Source organism: Chaetodon trifascialis, chromosome 5, assembly GCF_039877785.1.
Source record: "Chaetodon trifascialis isolate fChaTrf1 chromosome 5, fChaTrf1.hap1, whole genome shotgun sequence".
NCBI lineage: Eukaryota > Metazoa > Chordata > Actinopteri > Chaetodontiformes > Chaetodontidae > Chaetodon > Chaetodon trifascialis.
In genome coordinates this window covers 31,141,268-31,166,445 of record NC_092060.1, presented here as the reverse complement: position 1 = coordinate 31,166,445, position 25,178 = coordinate 31,141,268, and the positions used below count along the sequence as shown (strand labels likewise).

The window sequence follows — 25,178 nt, the reverse complement described above, 5'->3', positions numbered from 1 at the left end:
AACAATAAGAACATTAAGAACAATAAGAACATTAAGAACAATAAGAACATAAACAATAAGAACATAAACAATAAGAACATTAAGAACAATAAGAACATTAAGAACAATAAGAACATAAACAATAAGAACATAAACAATAAGAACATAAACAATAAGAACATTAAGAACAATAAAAACATTAAGAACAATAAGAACATAAACAATAAGAACATAAACAATAAGAACATTAAGAACAATAAAAACATTAAGAACAATAAGAACATAAACAATAAGAACATAAACAATAAGAACATTAAGAACAATAAAAACATTAAGAACAATAAGAACATAAACAATAAGAACATAAACAATAAGAACATGTACTTTACAAAATGTGAAGTTTTTTATCTAACATGAGCTTCAAGAGCTCCTTTGCTTTGTTTTTTAGGATTTATGATTAATTAAAAGTCATTTCAAAACACCAACAAATGATAATAAATGATACTGAAAATAATCAGTGATGACAGACTGATGCTGAGCAGGACGAGCCTCACTTCCTGCTGTGGTTCACGCTCTCATCCTTTCTCCTTTCTCTCCATCCTTTCTCTCCATCCTGTCTCTCAATCCTTTCTCTCCGTCCTTTCTCTCTATCCTGTCTCTCATCCTTTCTCCTTTCTCTCCATCCTTTCTCTCCATCCTGTCTCTCATCCTTTCTCCTTTCTCTCCATCCTTTCTCTCCATCCTTTCTCTCCGTCCTTTCTCTCCATCCTTTCTCTCATCCTTTCTCTCCATCCTTTCTCTCCATCCTTTCTCTCCATCCTTTCTCTCATCCTTTCTCTCCATCCTTTCTCTCCGTCCTTTCTCTCCATCCTTTCTCTCATCCTTTCTCCTTTCTCTCCATCCTGTCTCTCATCCTTTCTCCTTTCTCTCCATCCTGTCTCTCATCCTTTCTCCTTTCTCTCCATCCTCTCTCATCCTTTCTCCTTTCTCTCCATCCTTTCTCTCCATCCTATCTCTCAATCCTTTCTCTCCGTCCTTTCTCTCCATCCTGTCTCTCATCCTTTCTCCTTTCTCTCCATCCTTTCTCTCCATCCTGTCTCTCAATCCTTTCTCTCCGTCCTTTCTCTCCATCCTGTCTCTCATCCTTTCTCCTTTCTCTCCATCCTTTCTCTCCATCCTGTCTCTCAATCCTTTCTCTCCGTCCTTTCTCTCCATCCTTTCTCTCCGTCCTTTCTCTCCATCCTGTCTCTCCATCCTGTCTCTCATCCTTTCTCCTTTCTCTCCATCCTGTCTCTCATCCTTTCTCCTTTCTCTCCATCCTGTCTCCCCATCCTTTCTCTCATCTCTCCATCTTTTCACTCCTTTTCTCTGTCTCTCTTTCTTTTCTCTCCTTTATTCTCTCCTTCCTTTCTCTCCTTCTTTTCTCTTTTCTTCTTTTCGTTCCTCGCAGTTGGCATGAGTCTGTCCTCCCTGGGTGTCCCCTGATTATCTGTCCATCCTCAGCACGTGCAGAGACACGACCACCGCCGCCGCTGCGCGTGTTGGAGGCTTAAACTTCGTGCAGACTCGCTTCTTCTCGGAACACTCCGATAATTCAATGCTTCTTCTCGTGAATCTGTTTTCAGAGTGTTTTTCTTCCGGCAGAAGAGCTGCTGCGCTCTGATTTACAACCAATCATGATTATTGATCTGTTGGCTCATCCTTATTTTTTAGTTCATGATTTCAAATCGTAGTGAAGCATCGAAATGTGTGTGCTGGATTATTAATTTACCTTTTTAGTTGTTTCATTTTTTTTATGAAAGTGTGTGTGTGTGTGTGTGTGTGTGTGTGTGTGTGTGTGTGTGTGTGTGTGCGCGCGCGCGCGCGCGTTACAGTGATTTGTTCTTGAAATGTTTCCTCAGAGCACAGTTCCTCATTAACATGACAGTAAACCTTCAGCGCTCACAATAGACGATCTTTGTTGTGTTTAACTTGTTTCCAGCTGCTCTCAACAAACCGTTATCTTATTAATATTAATCATCGTTGATGCATCTGAGGCTCATTGTGTGCGCGCACATGCAGGCCGCTCATGGTTTATCTTATCTGAGCTGTGACATCATGAAAAGAGACAAAAAGCTTCGTCAGTTTTATAGAAACGTTATAACTTTATTTTGTAGAAAAGTGGTTCCAAGTAAATAGAATAAAAATCTCTTTATGTACAAAATACAAATTTCATATGACGAAACAAAATAAATAAAAACAACAAGCATCTAACGAGGAGTGGGGGTCAGTGTGGGGGTGGGGGCCGAATGCAGAATGACAGAGGGCAGCTCATTCACTCCATTGTCCCGCGTTCAAACTCGATTTCCACGCTCTGTTCTGCTTTTCCACTCTACAAATTGTAAAATTGACTTTTCACCTCGGTGATAGAAACAGATCTGATCTGAGACCTGCGGACTGCGGGAGGGGGAAAGTGCAAAGGTTTGAGGAGAAACAGAGAAAATAAAAAGCATCTAAGCAAAGAACAAATTAAGTTATTCTCATTTACAATCCGTCAGCAGAGACATGTGAAAGAAACGAGCTCATTAAGGCAAACAGTGATTCTCATTCCAGCACAAACTGTCCGTCCGTCGCTCCCGCTGTTTGTCTGTGAGTGTGCGGGGCCGCGGGGCTCCTCCGGCGGCCTGTCGGTCAGTAGATGCCAGGCACGAAGCTGCGGAAGCCGTACAGAGCGTCCTGCGGCAGGTAGCTGTAGTCCTCCGGCGCGGCGGGGCTTCCCGGGCTGGAGGCGCAGTAGGACGGGGAGGAGGAGGACGAGGAGCCGCTGGAGCTCCAGGAGCAGGCGTCGCTGCCGGGGCTGGGGGCCTCACTGAGGCACGCGGAGCTGAGCAGCAGAGGAGCGTCGCCGGTCTTTCCCGCCTGCAGGTCGGCGATGCGGATCGTCTCTGACAGCGCCCAGATGTAATTGTGCGCAAAGCGCAGAGTCTCAATTTTGGTGAGTTTGGTCTCGTCCGGAAATGCCGGCAGGACGCCGCGCAGCGCGTCCAGGGCGTCGTTCAGGTTGTGCATGCGGTTCCTCTCCCGGTCGTTGGCCTTCATGCGCCGGTTCTTCTTCACCACCTGCACGGTGGCGTCGCTCCTGGCGCGGCCGCGGCGCCTCTTCTTCTGCAGCTGCTGGGGCTCCGGAGAGCGCGGCGGGCAGAGCGAAGAGGAGTCCGGGGATGCGGAGCGCAGGCTGCCGCGGGAGTCCTCGTCGTCGGTGTGCGGGAAGAAGTCGCAGCTGTTGCTGTCGATGTCGGAGTAGACGGAGTCCATGTCGCAGCTCCGGATGCGGGTTTGGTCTGCGGAGGGAAGACAGGAGCGCGTTAGGACCTGCGGCTGAGCGGAGCGCGTGCAGTTTGGTGTGGAGAATCCCACAGGTGAGTGAACGTACCTGAAGTTGCAGAAGTTTTCAGAGCGCGGATCCGACTGGACCGAGTGTTTTGGTGCAAACGAGCGGCACGCGCCTCTTTGCGTCTTTTGCTCTGGATCAGCTCGTGCGAGCCGGTGAGCCTGGCACACGACTGGCCTCAGCCCGCTTATATACCGTGGACGGACAATGACCGGCCCCCTGCTCCGGTACCCCCCTGTGAACCCCCACCCACCCTGGCATCAGAGTGCAGGATGAGGGGGATGAATGGTGCGGCAGGTCTGCCCCGTGCCGCGGGAGCTGCTCATTAACATAATGACGCCTGCGGTGTTTGTCCGCGAGCACAGAGAAGCGTGCCGGTAATCACGGCCAGCCAATCAGAGCCGGCGGCTGGCCACGCGAGCGACACGCACGAACCCACCCCCCCTCTCCGTGTGAGGCAGAAATGACCCCCCCCCCCCAAAAAAAACAGCAAAAAGAGACAAAAAGAGAAAGAAAGAAGAGTCAGTGAGACCCCCCCGCTGGGCGGAGACACGCTCCAGAGAACTGACCCATCCCTCCACCCGTCCCTCTATCATTCCTCTATCCATTCCTCTATCCATCCCTCTATCCATCCCTCCATCCGTCCCTCGATCCATTCCTCTATCCATCCCTCTATCTGTCCTCCACCCGTCCCTTCACCCATCCTCCACCTGTCCCTCCACCCGTCCCTCTATCCATCCCTCCACCCATCCCTCTATCTGGGTGGATAGAGGGATGGGCTCTATCCACCTTTTTGTCTCTTTTCATGATGTCACAGCTCATCCCTCCACCCGTCCTCCACCCGTCCCTCCACCCGTCCCTCCATCTCCACACATACAGATGGACAGTGGGAGGAAAACTCACGTTCTTCACTTCAGGAACAAAGAAAAGTTCTGACTTCAGTCAAATTTAACAACGTCTTCAAACATCAGAACAAGGCTTACTCATTTTTAAGATAAGATAAGACTTTGTTGGAAATTCTGTCGTTACATCCAACAAGTATTAAAAAGAGCAGAAATGGGCACAAAGAGGTCAAGATGACAGAAGTGTACAGATCATTACCGGCAGTATTCTTATGAGAAAATGAAATCTCACACAGAAATATGGTTGATTTTTTAGACAGAAAGGGTCAAACCCCCCTCGTGTGTGTGTGTGTGTGTGTGTGTGTGTGTGTGTGTGTGTGTGTGTGTGTGTGTGTGTGTTTGGGGGGGTCAGATCAGACATCACCCACAATATTCCTTCAGATAAAAAGACGTGAGGATCAGGTCCGGAGAGGTCGAGCCAGCATCTGAACCAGGACCGTGGACCCCCGTCCGGCCGCTGCAGAAACCCTGAACTCTGCCGGCTCTTTTTGTCCCACATTTCACTTTATGCAGTCCGGCTTTTTGTTTGTCTTTTCGTGTCTTTGGGTGGCGGTAAACCCGTCCAGCGTGAGCGGACACAGGCCTGGGCCAATTTTCTTTAAGTGTTTTTTAAAGACATCTTTATGAGACAGGCATACAATTTTCCATTAATTATTCCATTTATTCAGTTTGCAGCTCAGCGGAGAAGAAGCAGAGACCTGCAGAGCCTTTCTGCTGCGGGGGGGGGGGACAGTCATTTATAAATAATTACACAATGTTTAGAGTCTTCAGGCATGTATAATATATCAAAGCGATTATAAGGTGAATTGTTCCATTGTGGCCGTCCGCCCTGCACTTCTTTTCAGTCCTCTCCTGGTTTGTCCCTCGTCCAAATTCAGCTCCTCTGGCCTTTTGTGCTGCTTTCTTTCTGCCTCAGCCACTCTATTGGCATCATTCTTATTCAAATGGACCTCAGCAGGAACAAAACCAAACCCAGGCTGCACACAAATCATCTCTGCCCCGGCTGCAGGGCCGGCACAAGCCTCCGTGAGGCCCCGACAACAAATCCTAAATAAGAGGATAAACCACATTTTAAAGGTAGCCAGTAAAGATCCTGGTTTCTGCATTTGACCGACGTCAGTAAACCGGCATCTGCGAGAAAGTCCGGGCAAGAATCAAAGCGAGGTCCTTCTAACTTGTAAACCTCCCAAATGTGAAGTTTTGGTTTGGTCAAGCTTAGAAGAGTTGAAAAATATAAGAAATGAATGAAAGAAGGATGGAAAATACCAAACAGAAGGGAAATGGAAAGTGGGAAGACAAAGATCAGACTCAGAAAGTGTGTGTGCACGTACAAGGATTTCATGGCAGTTTAAACGCTGCTCTCGATCAATGAAACTACATCGAATAAAAGGACAAACGGCTCAAAGAGGACAAAAGACAAAAGAAAGAAGACAATGAAAGGAAGAGAAGCAAAGAGAAAAAGAGGAAAGAAAGAAGAGAAGTAAGGACAGAAAGGAAGAATCACAAGACTCAGAAGGAAAAAAGAAAGAAAGAAGCAGAACAAGCCAATGAAAAGAAAGCGATTTCAGGTAGAAGCTGCTGTGTTGTAACCTGTAGGTGGCGCTACACAGCGAGACCAACTGCGTTTAAAGCTCGTTTGTCCCACTGCAGCACAGACCCTGAACGCCTCACTCACCTGCTGTCTGCAAGGTTTTTCACTGAAACTGTTGTTTGTTTTTGTTTGATTGATTGATTATTTGTTTCCCTGTTTTTGTTTGTTTCCTTGTTTTTGTTTGCTTGTTTTTGTTTGTTTTTGTTCATTTGCTTGTTTTGTTTTTGTTTGTTTGTTTTTGTTCATTTGTTTTGTTTGCTTGTTTGTTTTTGTTTGTTTGTTCTTTTGCTTGTTTTTGTTTGTTTGTTTTAGTTTCTTTTTGTTTGTTTGTTTGTTTGCTTGTTTTGTTTGTTTGATTTTGTTTGTTTTTGAGTGTTTGTTTGCTTGTTTTTGTTTGTGATATTTCGAATATAAATATTTCAAGGACAAACATTTTAAAGAGAGAAGAAGAAGAGAGGAACCTGTTTAGAAACCTCAAAGCTCGTTGGGATCATTTGTTTCATGTCTTCCTTCTTGCTGATGAAGACTCTGAAATGTGGCTGAAAGCGAGCTGCATTGGTTTGTGTGTGGGAGGAGAAGCAGTTCAAACTGCTGAAGGTGGAGGCAGCTTCGTGTTTTACAGCCTCCATCACTTCAAAGTGATGAAACAGCTTGTCAGGCTGCACTAAAAATGGACGGAAACACTTTACAGCTGCATTTCTATTGGCTGACAGCTGACAGACACGTGGGTGGCCAAAAGTTTGTGGACAGAACTGGGTCTGACTCAGTGAAGGGAAATCATTTTCATATTCTTATATGGTTACATATATTTATATTGTTCCAACCTGAAACTGGGTCCATTGATTTCTCCATTGCTAGAATTGTCTGTTTTTGTGGGAGACAACATCTCTTTTCCAATGTGGTGGTGTTCACAGGCTTTTCTTCTGAAGGGTTTCAGGCTGCCACCAAACAGCTTACGTTTCAGATGAATTTATGGTATTTAAAGCAGCTAAAATGTATATTTTTACAATAACCATGTATGAAGTGACTGTGTGTCTGTGGCAGCGATGGACCTCCAGTGAATCATCAGCTCCACCTGCAGCTCCTCTCAGCTTTAAGGAGCTTCATCGTGACGTTCAGCTCATCGTCTATCTGTTGGACACAAACTTCTCTGTTCAGCTTCACTCTCGCGGCGTTGCTTTCAGAATAAAAGCTGCAAAAAGCCTCAGTTCACGTCCTGCTGATCGACAGACAGCGGACAGACTCAGTCAGAGACCAGCTGGTGGACATAGTGGAACATTTAGCAGCTAAAGAGCATATATGTCCCTCAGGGGCTGGAGGAGACCAAAACCAGAGTTAAAAGAGAGAGAAGACTGGACTGATGTCCATTGTTGGACACAAACATTAGTAAGCTTTAAATAAGCCTGACGTTTCACCTGACAGTAAATACTTGTTATCTTACAGATCAACGTGCTTCTGATTGAAATGGAATCTGTCCATCAGTTGGAGATTATGAGCTGCACATGCTGAACCCAGAAGAACTGATTTAAAGCAACTGATCGATTCATTTAAGTGGTTTGTAAAATGATCTAAGATCTACAAATTACCTGCCTGCAGACACTTTACCTTCCACCAGAGTCCAGTCTCTGAAATGCCACTTTGTATTGTATTTGATAGTCAATGGAAACTTCTGCATTTTGGTGTTTAGAGAATGTATTAGTACTTTGTGTTTGTTGGATTGTACCATTTGATACTGAATGAAATGTGTCACACTCCTGTGTTTTTAACTTCTTGCATGAATTTTTATATATATATATATTCTATGTTTGTGTCGCCAATACTGTTTTGAAACAAACTAATAAAGCTGAAAAAACAAAGAATACAAGTGGAAGCAACAATAAGAGAAGAAAAAAAGCCTGAAAAAATCCAAATGAAAGGAGGAGTGAGAGGTCTGTCCGGGGTGAAGCTTGACAGGATTAAGTCTCAGCGACACGAGATGTGACTGAATTTCAATGAAGTGAAACACGTGAGAAAATGACACAGACTGAAATGAACCAAAGGACACACACACACACACACACACACACACACACACACACACACACACACACACACTACAAAAGAAAAGAAGAGAAGAAGCTGGAGGACTCTCGAGGAAAAGAGGAAACAAAAACAAGTGACTGAGCTGAAGGACGGAAAGTCTGATCTGCTCGGCCGACGAACGTCCTGCAGAACAAAACCTGAACACGAAACTCTGGAGCCGATCACACACACACGATTCACACCTCCCAAACTGTGATCACACCAACCTCAACGTCAGCTTCCATCAGGAAGTGTCCTCTCTGCAGAGAGGTGGACTGTGAGGGTGGTTGACAGACACGCAGAGAACAGAGTCCACGCCCGGCAGTCCAACCCCGTCCCTCTCTGAGTTTAACTGGACTCCGTTTCAAAGTCCAGTTAAACTTTAAGTGCAAATGAAATCTTTTCTTTCCTCTAATGATGGAGGCTGAAGTGAACTGTCCTCAGGCACCATGATGAGTCGGCGTCTTTTCAGGTGCTGTGTTTTCTGGTCGTGGCGTTGCCATGACGCCAGTGGGCCACAGATAAACCCTCGGTCCAAACTGCCCCCTTTGTGGCTGCTAATGCTGGGTAAACTGGAGGTAAATTATAACCCTGAGCAAACAGCCGCAGACAAGTGAATAGGAAGCTGCTGCTCCCAGAATGCAACAGCAGATTGATGGAGGTGGAGGCCAACGGGTCGAGGCCGCATTCAGGAGATGCCGTGATTGACGGCAGCGTTCCTTCAGATTAAAACCTTCCTGAACAACAAGACGACTGTGAGGAGACGCAAAGCTATTAACTACAGCAGACACAGCACGGGAGGAGGAGGAGGAGGAGGAGGAAAGGAGGAAGAGCATGAGGAGGAGGAGGACACCTATCTGTCTCAGAGAGGTCAACTGTGTAAAAGACATTTTGTCTCCAATGAGTTAGTGTGTGATACAAGGACCAGACGTCACTGAAACGTCGCCACAACTAAAATAATTAGACACATTTATCATCTGACGTCAAACGTAAAGAATAAAGCACGAATCCAACACTGATTCGTCTATTTGTCTGTCAATCAATCCATCAATGTGTCCATGAGACAGGTGTGAGCATGCTAACTGTTAGCTGTAACACCAAAGAGAAAGTTGACTTTTCTAAAGAGCCCCAGGAGGTTTACTCCTTCCTACATAAAGCGCTGACAACGCTGCATTCATGGCGTCCGCTCGGTAGGCGACTGAGCGCTCAATTAATTCCATCCGTCAGTTAAAATTTATCGGAGTCATAAACTGATCCATGTTGCTTTTGTCAGACGACATCTTGGTTGTAATGATTTTGGACGGCAGCCGTGTGATTGCCGGCGTCGTCTGACTGTGTCCTCAGGTGTGGCCGTGAAGGTGTGTGATGACCTCACAGAGCAGGCCTGCTGACATCAGCGACCGGTCAACGTTAGCTACAATAATCTTCTACATTTTGGACTCTCCATCCGCTCAAAGATCAGCTCTGTCAACACAGTTTGTCATTGGTCAATAGGATGAATCCAGTGGTCAAAGTTCACCAAAGCAGGTGCTCCAAATCCAGTTGGCTGTCACAACCACCTTCTTACCTTCAAGAACACATAGGAAGATACAGTAACTCATACACCACACCTGCATATCGGCAGGTCCGACAGGGTCCTGGTCTGGACCAGAACCACATGACACTGTCCCACCACGTGTGCAGGTATGTCACTGAGACCATGACCAAGTCACATCTGCCCAGTTTAATGGTGAGCTTCAAGCGGAGGTTCAGATGTGACAGCCGGGTGCTAACATCAAGGTAAACTGAACCTTTTGAACCATCAAACGCTGAATTGCTGTTTCTTTATCCCAAACAGCGTCAGCTGACAGAAGACCTGACGGTGGGTGCTGGGACAAAGGTGCTGACTAAAACTTGGTGGATCCCACCTGACCTGTGCAAAGCATCCAAACAAATGAGCCTGACTTCATTGGTGCAGAGTCCAGATGTTCCATCCTACTTCACCTCCAGAAGATGACGATGCCACAGCAGCATGGAGCACATAAGTGGCCTCAGCTTCCAAATAACCACGTTTACCTGGCGCCATGTGGTGAAACTGTTCATCGGTCAGCAAACCAGGATACAAACCAGCTGCCACAGGTGAGCCAACAGCTTATGAACACATACACACACACACGTCAGCCTTCACCCTCATGCACCAAAACCACAGCAGGACCCGGATCTCCGTCATCCTCCTGGGTCTGATGCTACTGTTCAGGGAGATTTATCTGAATCAGATCTGAAAGATCAAAGAGATCATCTCAGTTTACCTTCAGTATAAGAAGAAACATCAGCTGTGAGGAACAGCCGGAAACTACCCAGAATACCGTGCAAAACGGCTGCATTTCCTCATCAGACTGAAGGATTCTCCTCGAATGTACACAACATGTGCGTTAAATGACACTAACAGACAGTCGTGTGTCTAAGGGTCGAGCGAGCTTTGGTTGCACTTGTAGAGCCCAGAGAGAGGGAGAGGAGGCCATATGCTTCAGAGTGCAATAACTCCAATTCGCTCCAACAAAGGAGTAATTGAGAAGGAGAGAAGGAGCTGTGAGGCTTGACTCGACAAAGCTGCAAAAACTCTCTTCTTTCAGCCTAATGAAGCTGTTGTCTGGGGGTGTGGTGGGGGGAGGTGGGGGCGGAGAGGATGGAGGTGGGGGGCGGAGGACAGAGGGGGCCGAGCGGCCCTGGACGTGATTTGTCATACAATCTGAATCTTTAGGAGGGCTGCAGCAGAGAGACCTCCTCTCCATATGTCTGCTTCGTTTGCATCTGAAAGCTGAGGGCTGGGGGGCGGGGGGCCAGGGGGCCGGGGGGGGCAAACTGCCCCTCATCATCAGGTTTGAGGGTATTTGAGCTCCTCGTCAGGTTTCAGGCGAAGCTGCTGAATGTCAGTGATTCATCCTTTCATTTGGCCTACAGAGAAAAATCAAAGTGTAAAATCAGTTTCACTGATTGATCAGATCAGCTGAAAATGTAAAGAGGAGGAAGACAATGATGAAAGAAGGAGAGGAAGAAGAAAGACAAAGAGAAAGAAATAAAAAGTGAAGCAGAGGAAAGAAGAAGAATGCAAATCCAACCAGTCCAGAACCAGAACTTCTCAACTGCACCTGGTCTCTGGTGGATCAGACATCTACGAACGGCTGAGAGAAGGAATGCATCGAGGACGAGGTCTGGGACTGATCCCCGATCAGTTCAAACCGTCAGTCCATCGCTCAGCCATGAGTGCGTGTTCGTGGAGGTTTGCTTTTGTAATCGAGGTAAACGTGAACAAACTGCGACTGAAAACAATGAGAAAATAATTCATGAAGTCCACTTTTGGTTCCGTGTGGTCCAACGTCCTCCCTGTCGCTCCTGATAGGACGTCTCCAGACTCCCTCAGACTTTCTGCCAGAAAGTCCTGCAGACAAACTTGTTCATGTTCTTCTTCTTCTTCTCTAACTAAGTGCATTTACTCTAACAGTATACTTAAGAACAACTTTTTGCGTACTTGTACACTGAGTATTTCTGGGTTTTTTGCCACTTTCTGCTTCTGCTGCACGTTATTTACTGAACAGAAACATAACGTCCGTCACTCTGGGACGCTGCAGAGTGAGTACTTTTACTTCGGTATTACATTTTGATGTTAATACTTTTCTACTGTTACTGAAGTAAACTTTTGAATGCAGGACCTTTACTTGTCACAGAGTATTTTACGCCGTGGTGTCAGTAGTTTTACTTCAGAAGCGGAAACGCTGAAGCGAGTCGCTCATTCAGACTCGAGACATCATGTAAAACTAGCAGAACATTTGTGTCTGAAAGGAGCTTTAAATCCTCCGTCTGCTCACAGAGGAACAAAGAGCCTGTGTGTCGCTCGGCCTCACCCCGACGACGACGCTGAAGGTGACGATGGTGATGATGATGATGATGATGATGATGATGGGGGGGTGCAGGGTTGTGACCTGTTGGTGCTTTGCAGAGATCTGTAGCCGCTGCACATTCCCTGACACCTCCCTCCATCCAATCAGCTCTCTGGAAGAATGACCTGCACCTCTGAGGCCACGCCCCCTCTGACACGCACACACACACACACACACACACACACACACACACACACACACACACACACGCACACACACACACACACACACACACTCTCATCAGCATGCATGGCTGTGGTCCTGGTCTGGATCTGAGTGGGGGGGGGCAGCAGCTGATCTATCGCTGCTTCCTTTGTGCCGCCGACACTCTGAGACACTAAAGAAGAAGAACTTAGAACGAATAGGAGGAACTTCCTGTCCCAGCTTTGCCTCAGGGAGCAGAAAGCTCCTCCAGGAGTTCAGCTGAGTCCTCCTCAGACTCTGCTGCCCCCTGCTGGTGCAGCCCTGCAACATAACTGCTGTTTGTTCATCGATATTTCAATGACAGTGATTGATCAATAAGCTCTGAGCTCAAATGAACAGTTCAAAACTCATGATGAATGAAAGATAACGAAAGATCAAAAAACACAGTACAAACACTACAATGTTTACTGCGTATGGAGTATAATTATCTATAATCTGAATATATGTACTGCGTGTTGTATATATGTACTGCGTGTTGAATATATTTTCTGCGTGTTGAATATATTTACTGCGTGTTGAATGTATTTACTGCATGTTGAATATATTTACTGCGTGTTGAATATATGTACTGCATGTTGAATATATTTACTGCGTGTTGAATGTATGTACTGTGTGTTGTATATATGTACTGTGTGTTGTATATATGTACTGTGTGTTGAATATATGTACTGCGTGTTGTAAATGTGTACTGCATGTTGTATATATTTACTGCGTGTTGTATATATGTACTGCGTGTTGAATATATTTACTGCGTGTTGTATATATGTACTGCGTGTTGAATATATGTACTGCGTGTTGTAAATATGTACTGCATGTTGTATATATGTACTGCGTGTTGTATATATTTACTGCGTGTTGTATATATGTACTGCGTGTTGAATATATTTACTGCGTGTTGTATATATGTACTGCGTGTTGAATATATGTACTGCGTGTTGTAAATATGTACTGCATGTTGTATATATTTACTGCGTGTTGAATGTATGTACTGTGTGTTGAATATATGTACTGCGTGTTGAATATATGTACTGCGTGTTGAATATATTTACTGCGTGTTGTATATATGTACTGCATGTTGTATATATTTACTGCGTGTTGAATGTATGTACTGTGTGTTGTATATATTTACTGCGTGTTGTATATATTTACTGCATGTTGTATATATTTACTGCGTGTTGAATATATGTACTGCGTGTTGTATATATGTACTGCATGTTGAATGTATTTACTGCGTGTTGAATATATGTACTGCGTGTTGAATATATTTACCGCGTGTTGTATATATGTACTGCATGTTGTATATATTTACTGCGTGTTGAATGTATGTACTGTGTGTTGTATATATGTACTGCGTGTTGTATATATTTACTGCATGTTGTATATGTTTACTGCGTGTTGAATATATGTACTGCGTGTTGTATATATGTACTGCATGTTGAATGTATCTGAGTCGCCTCATTGAACACATCTATTGTGTTTGAACACTCACGATCACCTTGGAATCAATCCATGATCAGGCAGTCCATTGATCGACGTGTGTGTGTGTGTGTGTGTGTGTGTGTGTGTGTGTGTGTGTGCTTTAATAATGTTAATAACGTCTTTTCTTTATGACGATGACACATAAACACAATGAACTAGAATATAAACACAAAATTCAGGAGGGTCTCTTCGAATTTTATCGATATTATTTATCGATAATCGAACAAGCTGCTTCCTGTGAAATCAGTGTGGAGGGATGTTCTGTTCCTCCGGCCCCGCAGAGGGCGCTGCAGACCCAGTTTCCTGTCTCCTGTTTCCGGTGTGTCACATAAATTCTATCCGTCGAACAACAACAACAACGCACGTGAAGGAGCTGCTGAAGAGTCGCGATGTTTTCCGGTTTAAAAGATAAAGTCGGACAAGTTTTGTTACCAGGAGATGAATTTTGTCCCGAGACCGACGACACCATCTCTCTCACGGATCACGTTAAACCGGAGAAGGTGGTGTGTGGTCCGGGTCTAAGGCGGAGCGGAGAGCGGCTGGTGGTGTGTAAAAGCGGCGTCCTCCGCCACAAACAGCCCAACATGTTCTGGATCGATTCCCAGCAGAGGAGGGTGAGACTACAGAGACATGATTTTCACCCAAATCACTTTCTGTTCAAGTCACGGTCAAATCTGCAACATGAGGATTCCGTTTAAAAATCAATTTAATCAATTTAGGTGTTTCCTTGTTGGTACACGTCCATGCATCAGGGCGTTACACTGAATGTGAATGAGTATGATCACTTGATTACAGCTTAAAAGTAATGTTATCCAGCTGCACTGTAACTTCATCAAGGAGCTCAGGATTAATTAAGTCAAGTCCGCCATGAGCGGTGTTAGTGCAGCGTGAAGCGGGAACCCGGTCTGAAAACTTTTTAGTAATTAAGACCCGGTCGCTGAAGCAGATACAAGCCGAATTACTCACAAGACCCAATTCATTTATGAGAGCTAGTTTTTGTCCGGAATGTTAACTATGTTGAACCAAATACGGTCGAATTTTGAATCGTTTCATATTTAAATGGAGATCAGCAGTTACGTTACTAGCCTGAAATAAAGCCATGTAAAAAACACTGAACAGTTCTGTGAAATGAGGACATTTCATAAAAAGAGGACTGATGTGGGACCAGTACATGCTGGGTGTTGAGTCCGTCTTTGTGTCCTCAGTATGTCCCAGCTAAAGGGGAGACCATCATCGGCATTGTGACGGTCAAATCAGGAGATGTCTTCAAGGTGGACTTTGGAGGAAGTGAACAGGCGTCTCTGTCCTACCTGGCATTTGAGGGAGCGACCAAGAGGAACCGACCCAATGTCCAGGTGAGACGCTGAGGACAGCACTTTGGACCTTCAGAGTCTAATCTGTGAAATGTTCCCAAACTGGTTTTGTGAACTGTTTTCAGGTTTTAGTTGGTTTGTTGGATTCTTGAAGTTCAGATCGAGCAGATTTCAAACGTCAGCTGCCGGCAGGTTTTGATGCGGCGTGTAGCGTGAACCCGCGAGCTGCTCCTGGATGAAGTTCTCCCACTGAAGGACGGAGTAGGTCTGAAAAGAGGATTTCGGCCGGTTTGTGGTCTTGGGGGGGGACAGGTAGAGCGTGGACGTGAGGTGGAGACATGCTGCTCTGTGATGCAGGGAGACAAAAAGCTGAAGAGGAAGGGACTTACGGCCAGCCGGCGGACCCCCCACCACTCCGTGGGAGAGCTGCCGCGGGAGGAGGTTTGGTTCAGGGAGGCTGAGGACGGAGCAGAGGCAGAAGAGACGGCAGGGGAACCGGTGCGCGTGTAGAAATGGCGTTAAAGGTGGAATCAGTGGTTAACGTAGCATCACTGCATGTGTGAGAATCGTCGGTGATGTCATCGCCTCTTCTTCTGCTGCGTTACCTCTCAGCAGTGACACTAATAATAATAATAACTGTGTTACCTGTGCAGGTGGGCGACCTGGTGTTCTCGCAGTTCATCATAGCCAATAAGGACATGGAGCCGGAGCTGGTGTGTATAGACAGCTCAGGGCGAGCCAATGGGATGGGAGTATTCGGAGGAGGAGGTCTGCTCTTCAGCGTCTCTCTGGGACTCGTCAGAAGGTACGAACGGCCTCCGAGTGCCGCCGGTACTCCCGCTGGACGCTCCAGTAACCCTGTGGTCTCGCCCCCAGGCTGCTGGCCCCCCACAGCCAGGTCCTGGCCGACCTGCAGCGGCTGTTCCCCTGTGAGCTGGTGGTCGGGATGAACGGTCGCATGTGGGTCAAGTCCTCCAGCGTCCAGCAGACCCTCGTCATCGCCAACCTGCTGCAGAGCTGCGACACCATGACGGCCGAGCAGAGGCAGCAGCTGTTCCGGAGGGTGGCGCAGGGGGGGCCGTAGACGCGTCAGGCTGCGGTCCATGGTCCCGCCCCGGTGTCGAGCAGGTTTTTCTTTGGTTTGATGGACCTAAAAGCTGATCGTGAGTCAGTTTCATGGAGACGGTGAAAAGAGACACGACGTTGAATATTAACAAGAACGTAAAATAATCCTTTTTTTTTTTTCCACCTGTCCTGACTGTGATTGGCTCTCTGCTCGTTCACACTGAAGCAACAGCCAATCACAGCCAGTCTGTGTTGACTGACAGACACCTGAGATGTTTCCTTTTTCTTTTTTTATGACTATTAAAACTGATTTGGGTCTTTGATCACTTTGGGTCACTTCCGTCTCAGAGGAGCTTCAGGTTTTATTTTAGGGTTAAAATCGAGTCTGAATTCACTTCTCAAAGTTTATTTTGTGTTTCTCAAATGTTTCATCACGACATCATCGCAGACTGAAGTGATGATGACCGAACGGCCTCCATGACAGCCGAGGACGCCCTGAGATGCAGCTGATGTGTTCTTTGTGTTGAAGGAACCTTTGGAGACGTTGTGAGGCGTCGCTCGACCTTCTGTCGCTCTCATTCGGCTTCAGTCTGGATCCAGATTCAGCTGCTCGTCTCAGCGACGATGAAACTCTCCTGAAGGACGATCTGTTTTCTTTCGTTGGCTCGTCTTTCAGGACCTCGTTGTTATGTTGGAAACAGATTTGTGCAGGTGCAAACGGTCACATGATGTTTGAACCTGCGGCGCGTCGATGGAAACGTGTCGATGGATGTTCACTCAGCTGTTTCACGTGCAATAAAACATGTCGTCAGACTTTGTCGGACAGCTTCCTTTTTGTTCTGCATCATCTCGACTGTGACTTAATATTCAGGCCGTGGTCAGACGTACACTGTGTACATGTTAGACTCCATTCAATTCAATATACCTTTATTTGTCCCGCAAGGGCAAATTCCAATACAGTACATACAGTATTCACAGTGCGTACACGCAGTACAACTGTTGATCCCACACTGGTCACAGACAGTACAGGACATGCAGTATTTGCAGTGTACACAGTATATACACCGTACACTGTACACTCGCTGTCCTACCAGGTGGTACACTGCAAATACTGACTGAGCTGTATACATTGTGTACACTGTATGTAGTACTGTACTGTACAAGCCAGCCAATGAAAGACATCGACAGACAAACAGGAAGCTTTGCATCAAACTCTGGTTCTTTAGAGTGATAACACGCAGACGATGGCGTGGAAATAATCAGCGTCTCTTCATCATTTCCGTCGGGCCACAGTGGGTGGCGCTGTGGTGACACGCCTTAACCCTAACCCACCAGAAAACATGAACCAGAAGAAGAAGCTGCGGTAAGCGGTCAGCCAGCTCGGAGGCCTCCATCGCCACAGCCGGCCTCCTCCATCTCGGCCGTGGAGCGTTTCTTTAAGCTTCGTCCTTCAGGAGCTTCAGAGGAATCGTAACGTTACAGTTCGATTCCCTTCAGTTTGACATAAGTCACAAAAGACAAAACAAGGAGACACATGTAAAGAGTCATTTGACAGAGATCGCTCTGTTGGTAAGATCCTGTGGTTATCAGGGTTCTTCGTCCGTGAAAACGTGATCTGATTCAAACAAACAGCTTCCTGTTTCAGTACAAGTGCACAATAACGTCAGTATCAAGCTGGAGTGGACGGACGCTCAGTAGAACTGTCCTTCAGGCCTCAGAATAAAGACAGAAGGCTGGTCTGGGGTCAGCTCTGTTAGAACTGGATCAGACTATCAGCTGGACACACTGAACTGTTTCCACCTGCTCAGTGAGTTGTTGAGTTGTCGGTCTGAACAGGTGAGTTCTCCATCTGAACAGGTGAGTTGTCGGTCTGAACAGGTGAGTTGTCCGTCTGAATAGGTGAGTTCTCGGTCTGAACAGGTGAGTTGTCGGTCTGAACAGGTGAGTTGTCGGTCTGAACAGGTGAGTTGTCCGTCTGAACAGGTGAGTTCTCCGTCTGAACAGGTTTCTCTGTCTGAACAGGTGAGTTGTCGGTCTGAACAGGTGAGTTGTCCGTCTGAACAGGTGAGTTCTCCGTCTGAACAGGTTTCTCTGTCTGAACAGGTGATGTTTCAGACCAAACAGGTGAAGGAAACATTTGAAGGTCGCGCTGCAGAGGAGCAGAGGAACTGATGAGCCGTGTTGAAGTCGTCATGTGTGTTCTGTCATCGTGTCACATGATGTGCAGACCGACAGCTGCTGATCCTCCAGCAGGTGGAGCTGTTTCACCATGTCTGACGCTCCTCGGTGACCTGGACCAGGTCCATCAGTCCTGAACCGCTGGGACGTTAGAACAGTGCAGAATGGAGCGTCTTTCAGCTCTGCAAAACTTCATTGAAACATCTGAAGAGACAATGACAAAAAACAAAAACAGAAGGGAGTGAACTTCCTTGCACTCTTCTTCTTCTTCTTCTGTTTTTCAGTTGTTTCTTGTGGTTTCAGAGGAAACTTATGCAGATGTTCATGTCAGAGTGGATCTGATCTGAGACCTGCTCACTCAGGATCCTGAACGGCTTCAGGTTTTCTGCGGTCACGGTCGCTTCTTCTTATTCTGCTTCAGCTCATTTTTATCCATATTTTACAGAGCATCAGTCTTTTATTTTGAAGAAATCGATGAACCTGTTCCTGCTCTGTGATTGATTATTGTCTGTAGATAAATGACAAAAAATGCCGAAACCATTTGAAGACGAGTCTGAAAAAAGACTGGAAAACTTTGAAGGGTCTGTAAACTTTGTGTCTGTGTGTGTGTACACACTGCTTCCTGTTTGTTGGTTGTTTACATGTAAACTAAAATGTTTCAAGCACTTGTTGATTTTAGTTTTGATAATTATAATTATTTAAAAAACTGCAGTATAAATACTGCAACCCTGAATCTCTCAGTCAGGTTTAGTACACACTACTGCAGTCATGGGAAGACTGCTGACTTGACAGTTGTCCAGAAGACACTCATTGACACCGTCCACAAGGGGGACAGACAGCAGAGGATCGCTGAAACTGTTCAAAGCTCAGTCAAAGTTGACCTAAAGTGAAAAGGTCAAAGCCCTTCACTGAGGCTGGAGTCAAAACCACCACGCAGACGTGTCCTTCAAATGGACAAGGTTCGCATTCCTCCAGTCCAGCCAGTCCTGCAGCAGAGGTCGTCTCACCTGGAGGACGAGGGGGGAGACACAGAAAGTCCAGAGTGAAGTGTTCACAGTCAGTGATGTTTTGGGGGCCATGTCATCTGCTGCTGTTGGTCCACTGTGTCTTATCAAGTCCAAAGTCAACGCAGCTGTCCCACCTGGAGTCTGCTGAGACGCTGATGTCCTCCTCCAGCAGAACTTGGCACCTGGTTTGCTGACCGTGGTGTCACTGTGTTCGACTGGCCTGAACTGAACCCTGTAGAGTATTCTCTAGAGACGCCAGACCCCCCCCGCCCCCACGACGCCCCAGCAGCGCCACAGGCTGACCGCCTCCACGCCGCGCCACAGTGACGAGGAGCACCGACCGAGTCCACGAATGAACAAACGTTTGTGTGAACAGAGTTTGGAGAAAACGTCGCTGTCATAAATCTGCTCTTCTGTTTGTCCCTGAACGGACCTCGACCTGCAGCTGGAGGACACATGGACTCTGTCCGGTGCACCTGAGACAGGAACACAAGTCCACCAATCAGATCTGGATCAGCACAGAACAACAAAAGCAGAGAGCAGCAGGAAACGCATCAGAGACTCAAGCGGGACAAGACAATAAGCAACGAGCAGAAGACAGGATGTGGAAACAGACACGTGTCACTTCCTGTCTGTCCCGATGCCGCAGATCCTGCAGGGGGACAGATGGACAACAGACTCAAAGAGGGAAGCGAGCTTCATCAAACGCAGACGTTTTATTTTTTGTCCTCGTACATTAACTGGTTCCCTCCACCAGTTCACCCACTCCAACCAGTTCACCCACTCCAACCAGATTCATCATAAGGCACATTACAGGTGATTCATTCAGTATTAAAGTAACAACAACCATTTTTGGTCTGAAGAGAAACAAACAAAAAAACAAACAAAGCTGTCAACAACTGAAGAAGAGATGATTTAACAATCAGGACAGAGGACAGCATCTCACACACACACACACACACACACACACACACACACACACACACACACACACACACACACACACACACACACACACACACACACACACCTCTCTCTGATGAGCTGATTGATTGTTTGATTCTGGGTTTATCTCGATCACAGACGTTTGATATTTTGGCAGTTTTGGATCATTAATGAGACGAACACCTGCAGCTGTCAGGTGACACCTTCAGGTGACACCTTCAGGTAACTGTTCTTTGGTACCAGCAGCTCTCAGAAGGACACTTGGAGATTTGTGGACGACTATTTTTGGTTGAAAGCTGATCTGGATCCAGTTTGTAAATAAATCAATTAGCGAAATGAACTTTGGGAAGAAAAACACTGATCACAACATGATTATCAAGACCTTTAAAAACAAACACACACACACACACACACACACACACACACACACACACACACACACACACACACACACACACACACACACACACACACACACACACACACAGGGCAGAGTCAGGGCTGGGTGCTTGGATCTGGATCTGAAGGGAAACTGGTTCCACTGACTGATGAATGAACCCGTTAACAGAGTCTCAGCTGTCAGGTGACTGCACACCTGAGTGACGCAGCATCAGTGAACTCACTGTTCCTTGTGTCTCCACGGCGTCCTGGCAGGGACCAGGACTGGGCTGAGACCTGATGCTGGATCACCTTCACATCTGAGATCTTTTCATCTCATCTGACTCGTGTTTCTGCTCATTCTAGCTCTACGTAAACTTCACTTCCTGCTGTTTGTCTTTTATTTTGTTGCTTTTTGCTCTTTGTGCGTTTCCATTGACTTTATTTCACTTTATATTTTGCTTCTTTTATTTATCCTGTGTGATCTGAGTCCATCCTCTGTCTTACTGTATCAGATCCAGATCAATGAGCAGAACCAGGATACAAATCAGACCAGTTCAAAACCCACCCTGTTTATTACCCATAATCCCCCACCAGTAAAGCCTTGGACCATGTGAGCCAGCAGGGCCGATTGTCTATGATTGATTTTCAAAATAAGAGGCTTGCGCAGGGGGCGGCGCAGCAGCCACGTCTTACTGACAGATGCAGGCAGCTGATTGGTTAGAGCCAGCGTCCAATCAGAGACGAGTCCTCGAGGCCCCGCAGAGAAAAAAAAACACACAAACTTTGAGTCTGTCTGTCTGTGCAAAACAAGAAGAATGAAAGAAACAGCAGAAGCAGCTGTTTGAGTCCAGCAGGTCCGATCCCACCGGACCAGAACTTTAAGGGTTCAAGTGTCAAAGGCACGTTTGGTTTTTACTGCATCAGTCCAGCCCTCGTCCTCAGGTCGCATGACCCCGGCTGCACGGCGTCACGGTTTCCCCACGTCCACTGTGATCTTAGTGAACAGGTCAAACCTCTCGACTTTCACCACCTGGTAGGACAGCGAGTTGATCCCGTCTTTGTACATGGTCTCTCTGGTGTGAGCGATCCGGTCAAACCTGAGAGAAGACACAAAGAAGATTCTTAGCAGCTCACCGGCGCGACCGTTCAGGCTGAAGCTCGGGACAAAGGAAGGAGCGGCGTCGCCCCGAGTGAGCGGATCCACCCGAAGACACAATGAACCTGCAGCCCTGGACGGAAACGAGCTGGCACATGGCAGCGGAACTGAAACAAACATGGATGCCAACCAGCACCTTCGATGCTCGTACGCTGAAAAGTGAGAGGAGTGAGATCCTGGAAGTGACCCGTCTGACCGAGCCAGACTGGAACTGACCCGGATTGCAACAGACCTGGTCCTGCAGGGTCCCATCAGTCCTAATGTGTGTCTACCCAACTAATTTCAATAATTTCATCATCAAAATCATCTACCTGTATTTTAGATCCTATCCCGACTAAGCTGTTTAAAGAAGTATTACCTCTAATTGACTCTTCAGTTTTAGACATGATCAATCTCTCTTTATCAACAGGCTACGTACCACAGTCCTTTAAAGTAGCTGTGATAAAACCGCTACTGAAAAAGCCTACTCTTGATCCAGGGGTTTTAGCCAACTATAGAGCGATATCCAACCTTCCCTTTCTCTCAAAAACTCTTGAGAAAGCAGTTGCCAATCAGCTGTGCGACTTTCTAAACAATAATAGTTTATTCGAGGATTTCCAGTCAGGATTTAGAGTGCATCATAGCACAGAGACAGCACTGGTTAAAGTTACAAATGACCTTCTAATTGCATCTGATAAAGGATTTGTCTCTGTACTAGTCTTACTGGATCTTAGTGCTGCATTTGACACCATTGACCATGGCATCCTATTGCAGACACTGGAACATTTCATTGGCATTAAGGGAACTGCGCTAAGCTGGTTTAAATCCTACTTGTCAGATCGCTCTCAGTTTGTACGCGTTAATGACGACTCCTCTGTGCTCACTAAAGTCAGCTATGGAGTTCCGCAGGGTTCTGTGCTTGGACCAATTCTATTCACCTTATATATGCTTCCTTTAGGTAAGATTATCAGGAACACTCAATAAATTTTCATTGCTATGCAGATGATACCCAGCTATATTTATCAATGAAACCGGAAGAAACCAGTCAGTTAACTAGACTACAAGCATGTCTTCATGACATAAAGACCTGGATGACCTGCAATTTTCTGATGCTAAACTCGGACAAAACTGAAGTTATAGTATTCGGCCCTAAACATCTTAGAAAGTCACTTTCTGATGACATAGCAGCTATGGATGGCATTGCGCTGGCCTCCAGCACCACTGTAAAGAATCTGGGAGTCATCTTTGACCAAGACATGTCCTTTCACTCCCATGTTAAACAAATTTCAAGGACTGCCTTTTTTCACCTACGTAATATCGCAAAAATCAGGCATATTTTGTCTCAAAATGATGCAGAAAAACTAGTCCATGCATTCGTAACTTCCAGGCTGGATTATTGCAATTCTTTACTATCAGGCTGCCCAAATTCGCTGCTGAATATTCTCCAGTTGCTCCAGAACGCTGCAGCACGTGTTCTGACAAAAACCAGGAAGCGAGATCATATTTCTCCAATACTCGCCGCTCTGCACTGGCTCCCTGTAAAGTTTAGAATAGAGTTTAAAATTCTCCTCCTTACTTACAAAGCCATAAATGGCCAGGCACCTTCTTATCTTAAAGAGCTCATAGTACCTTATTGCCCTACTCCAACACTGCGTTCCCAGAATGCATTTCTACTTATGGTTCCTAAAGCCTCAAAAAGCAGAACAGGAGTCAGAGCATTTAGCTATCAAGCTCCTCTCCTGTGGAACCATCTTCAGTCTTTGTCCGGGAGGCAGACACTGTCTCTACATTTAAGAGTCGTCTTAAAACTGTCCTCTTTGATAAAGCTTATAGTTAGGGCTGGCTCAGGCTGGTCCTGGACCAGCCCCTAGTTATGCTGCTATAGGATTAGACTGTCGGGGGACATCCAAAGACACACCGAGCTCCTCTGTCCTTCTGTCCCTCTCCATCTGCACGCTCTCATGTCCTACCACGGCGTCTTACTAACTTAGCTCCTTCCCCGGAGTCTCTGTGCTTTGTCGTCTTGCAGGTTCCCATGGACAGTGGCTGAATCTGGATTGTGGATTGCAGCTGCGTCTCCTGCCTTGGCCCTGCCTGACATCCACTGCAACTGCTACTGCTGTTATTACATCCACTGTCACTGTTACTGTGACTGCATGTCTGTCTCTCTGTCTCTGTCTGTCTGTCTGTCTGTCTGTCTGTCTGTCTGTCTGTCTGTCTGTCTGTCTCTCTCCCCCTCTCTGAGTCTGGTTCTGCTCGAGGTTTCTGCTTGTTAAAAGGAAGTTTTTCCTCGCCACTGTCGCCAAGTGCTGCTCATGGGGGAATTGTTGGTTTCTCTGTAGATAAAGAGTTTGGTCTGTAGCAGCTCTACATGGAAAGTGTCCTGAGACAACTTCTGTTGAGATTTGGCGCTATACAAATAAAATTGAATTGAATTGAATTGAAAATACCCTTGACCAGGACTCAGATGCGTCTGGATCTGACTCAGTTTAGCAGCTAATCGACTGATCGACCACATTGGACCCCTCTGGTCAGATCTGGTGCGAGGACGCAGGTTTACCTCTGAGGATTCGGCTCGTTTTGTTTGTCTCGCTCGTGTCGGATCATCCGACATCTTCCCGTCTCGCCGTCTGGTCTGGAGATGGACATCCCTTTAGACGCCAGCCTGAAAACACAGCGGCAATGTCAGCTGACACTCAGCTAACCGCTAACAGCAAAACACCTTTCACTTTACACACACACATACACACACACACACACACATATATATGTAAACATTTCTATTTAGTTTTACTTCGACAGCATTGAGTTCAGTCTGTCTGTGTACTCAGATTAGGGCTGGGCGGTTTACCGGTTCACACTGAATACCGGTGTATATTTTTGTTGTAATATGAATTTGTAATACACCGCCACACCGCTGTATGTGATTACACAACGTCTGGAACTTTGCGCTGCACGACAGTTTCAGGCAGGACCGTTTTCAATGCTGCGCTTCTAAACGGGCAATGTGCGGGGCGTGGTGAGGGTAAACTGTAGTGCTCTGGTGTTTCGTTACGGTGAAGATGGATGGGACAGACACTGAAAGTTCCCAAATCAAAGCTGCAGAACTAGAACATGACGACACACACGAGAAGCCGTGTGGGTTGTTTTTTTTGTCAGGCTAACACGAGCAATTTGCTCCACCACCTTAGCTGCAAGCATGTCTTGTAATAAGAAGACAAAGGTAGCATATGTCCACTTTATTTCGCCACTTCATGCAAACCACACAAGCCTGGTATGATATGAAAGCAGAGAGTGATGATGATGAAGATGTCTGCCTCCTCACTGTGCGAGCTAGCAGCCAAAGAGTAGCAGAAAAAACCTTTGCTAAAGCATACAGTACGTCTTACCTTTGCTGTTCTGTGGTCAAAAGTTTTATTCAGCCCGAAAACACGCTGCTAATGTCTCCTCCTATGACTCTGCGTTAGTTTGAGATCGATCACGAAGGTCCTGCTTGTTTACATAAAGAGGAGGGGTTTCTAGAGTGGGGGGAGCGCTCTTCATGCCATAACCTATCTCTGGGCTTACTTCCTGCTGGATCGTCATTGGTGTTTCTATGGTGAATGTGGGCGCTGCCCCTCGAATGGTCAATAGAGGTGTCAATCATCAGCT

At 46.4% G+C, this 25,178-nt stretch overlaps 3 protein-coding genes across 3 annotated transcripts in view; 1 reads left to right on the top strand and 2 right to left on the bottom strand.

The window, feature by feature from the left end:
• Positions 1–2,649: 2,649 nt before the first annotated feature.
• Positions 2,650–3,273, bottom strand: neurog1 (neurogenin 1). Its single transcript, XM_070963281.1, has one exon. It carries the CDS (start codon positions 3,271–3,273, stop codon positions 2,650–2,652), a length of 624 nt encoding a protein of 207 aa, XP_070819382.1.
• Positions 3,274–13,833: 10,560 nt separating this feature from the next.
• exosc3 (exosome component 3) lies at positions 13,834–18,723 on the top strand. The gene is made up of 4 exons (XM_070962885.1): positions 13,834–14,117; positions 14,709–14,858; positions 15,470–15,621; positions 15,693–18,723. Exons 1-4 carry the CDS (start codon positions 13,893–13,895, stop codon positions 15,898–15,900), a joined length of 735 nt encoding a protein of 244 aa, XP_070818986.1. The 5' UTR covers positions 13,834–13,892; the 3' UTR covers positions 15,901–18,723.
• A 1,042-nt stretch (positions 18,724–19,765) lies between these two features.
• Positions 19,766–25,178, bottom strand: part of b4galt1l (DP-Gal:betaGlcNAc beta 1,4- galactosyltransferase, polypeptide 1, like) — a 21,192-nt gene continuing 15,779 nt past the window's right edge. The window contains exons 5-6 of the mRNA XM_070963461.1: positions 24,088–24,192; positions 19,766–21,489 (exon numbers count right to left, since the gene is read on the bottom strand). Coding sequence (XP_070819562.1) covers positions 21,360–21,489; positions 24,088–24,192 — 235 coding nt within the window. The 3' untranslated portion in view covers positions 19,766–21,359. The remainder of the gene's footprint in view (positions 21,490–24,087; positions 24,193–25,178) is intronic.

Coding starts and splice junctions, on each gene's coding strand:
- exosc3 (XM_070962885.1), top strand. CDS start 13,893: ATGTTTTCCGGTTTAAAAGATAAAGTCGGACAAGTTTTGTTACCAGGA. Junction 14,118..14,708: donor TCGATTCCCAGCAGAGGAGG/GTGAGACTACAG, acceptor TTGTGTCCTCAG/TATGTCCCAGCTAAAGGGGA. Junction 15,622..15,692: donor TCTCTGGGACTCGTCAGAAG/GTACGAACGGCC, acceptor TCTCGCCCCCAG/GCTGCTGGCCCCCCACAGCC.
- neurog1 (XM_070963281.1), bottom strand. CDS start 3,273: ATGGACTCCGTCTACTCCGACATCGACAGCAACAGCTGCGACTTCTTC.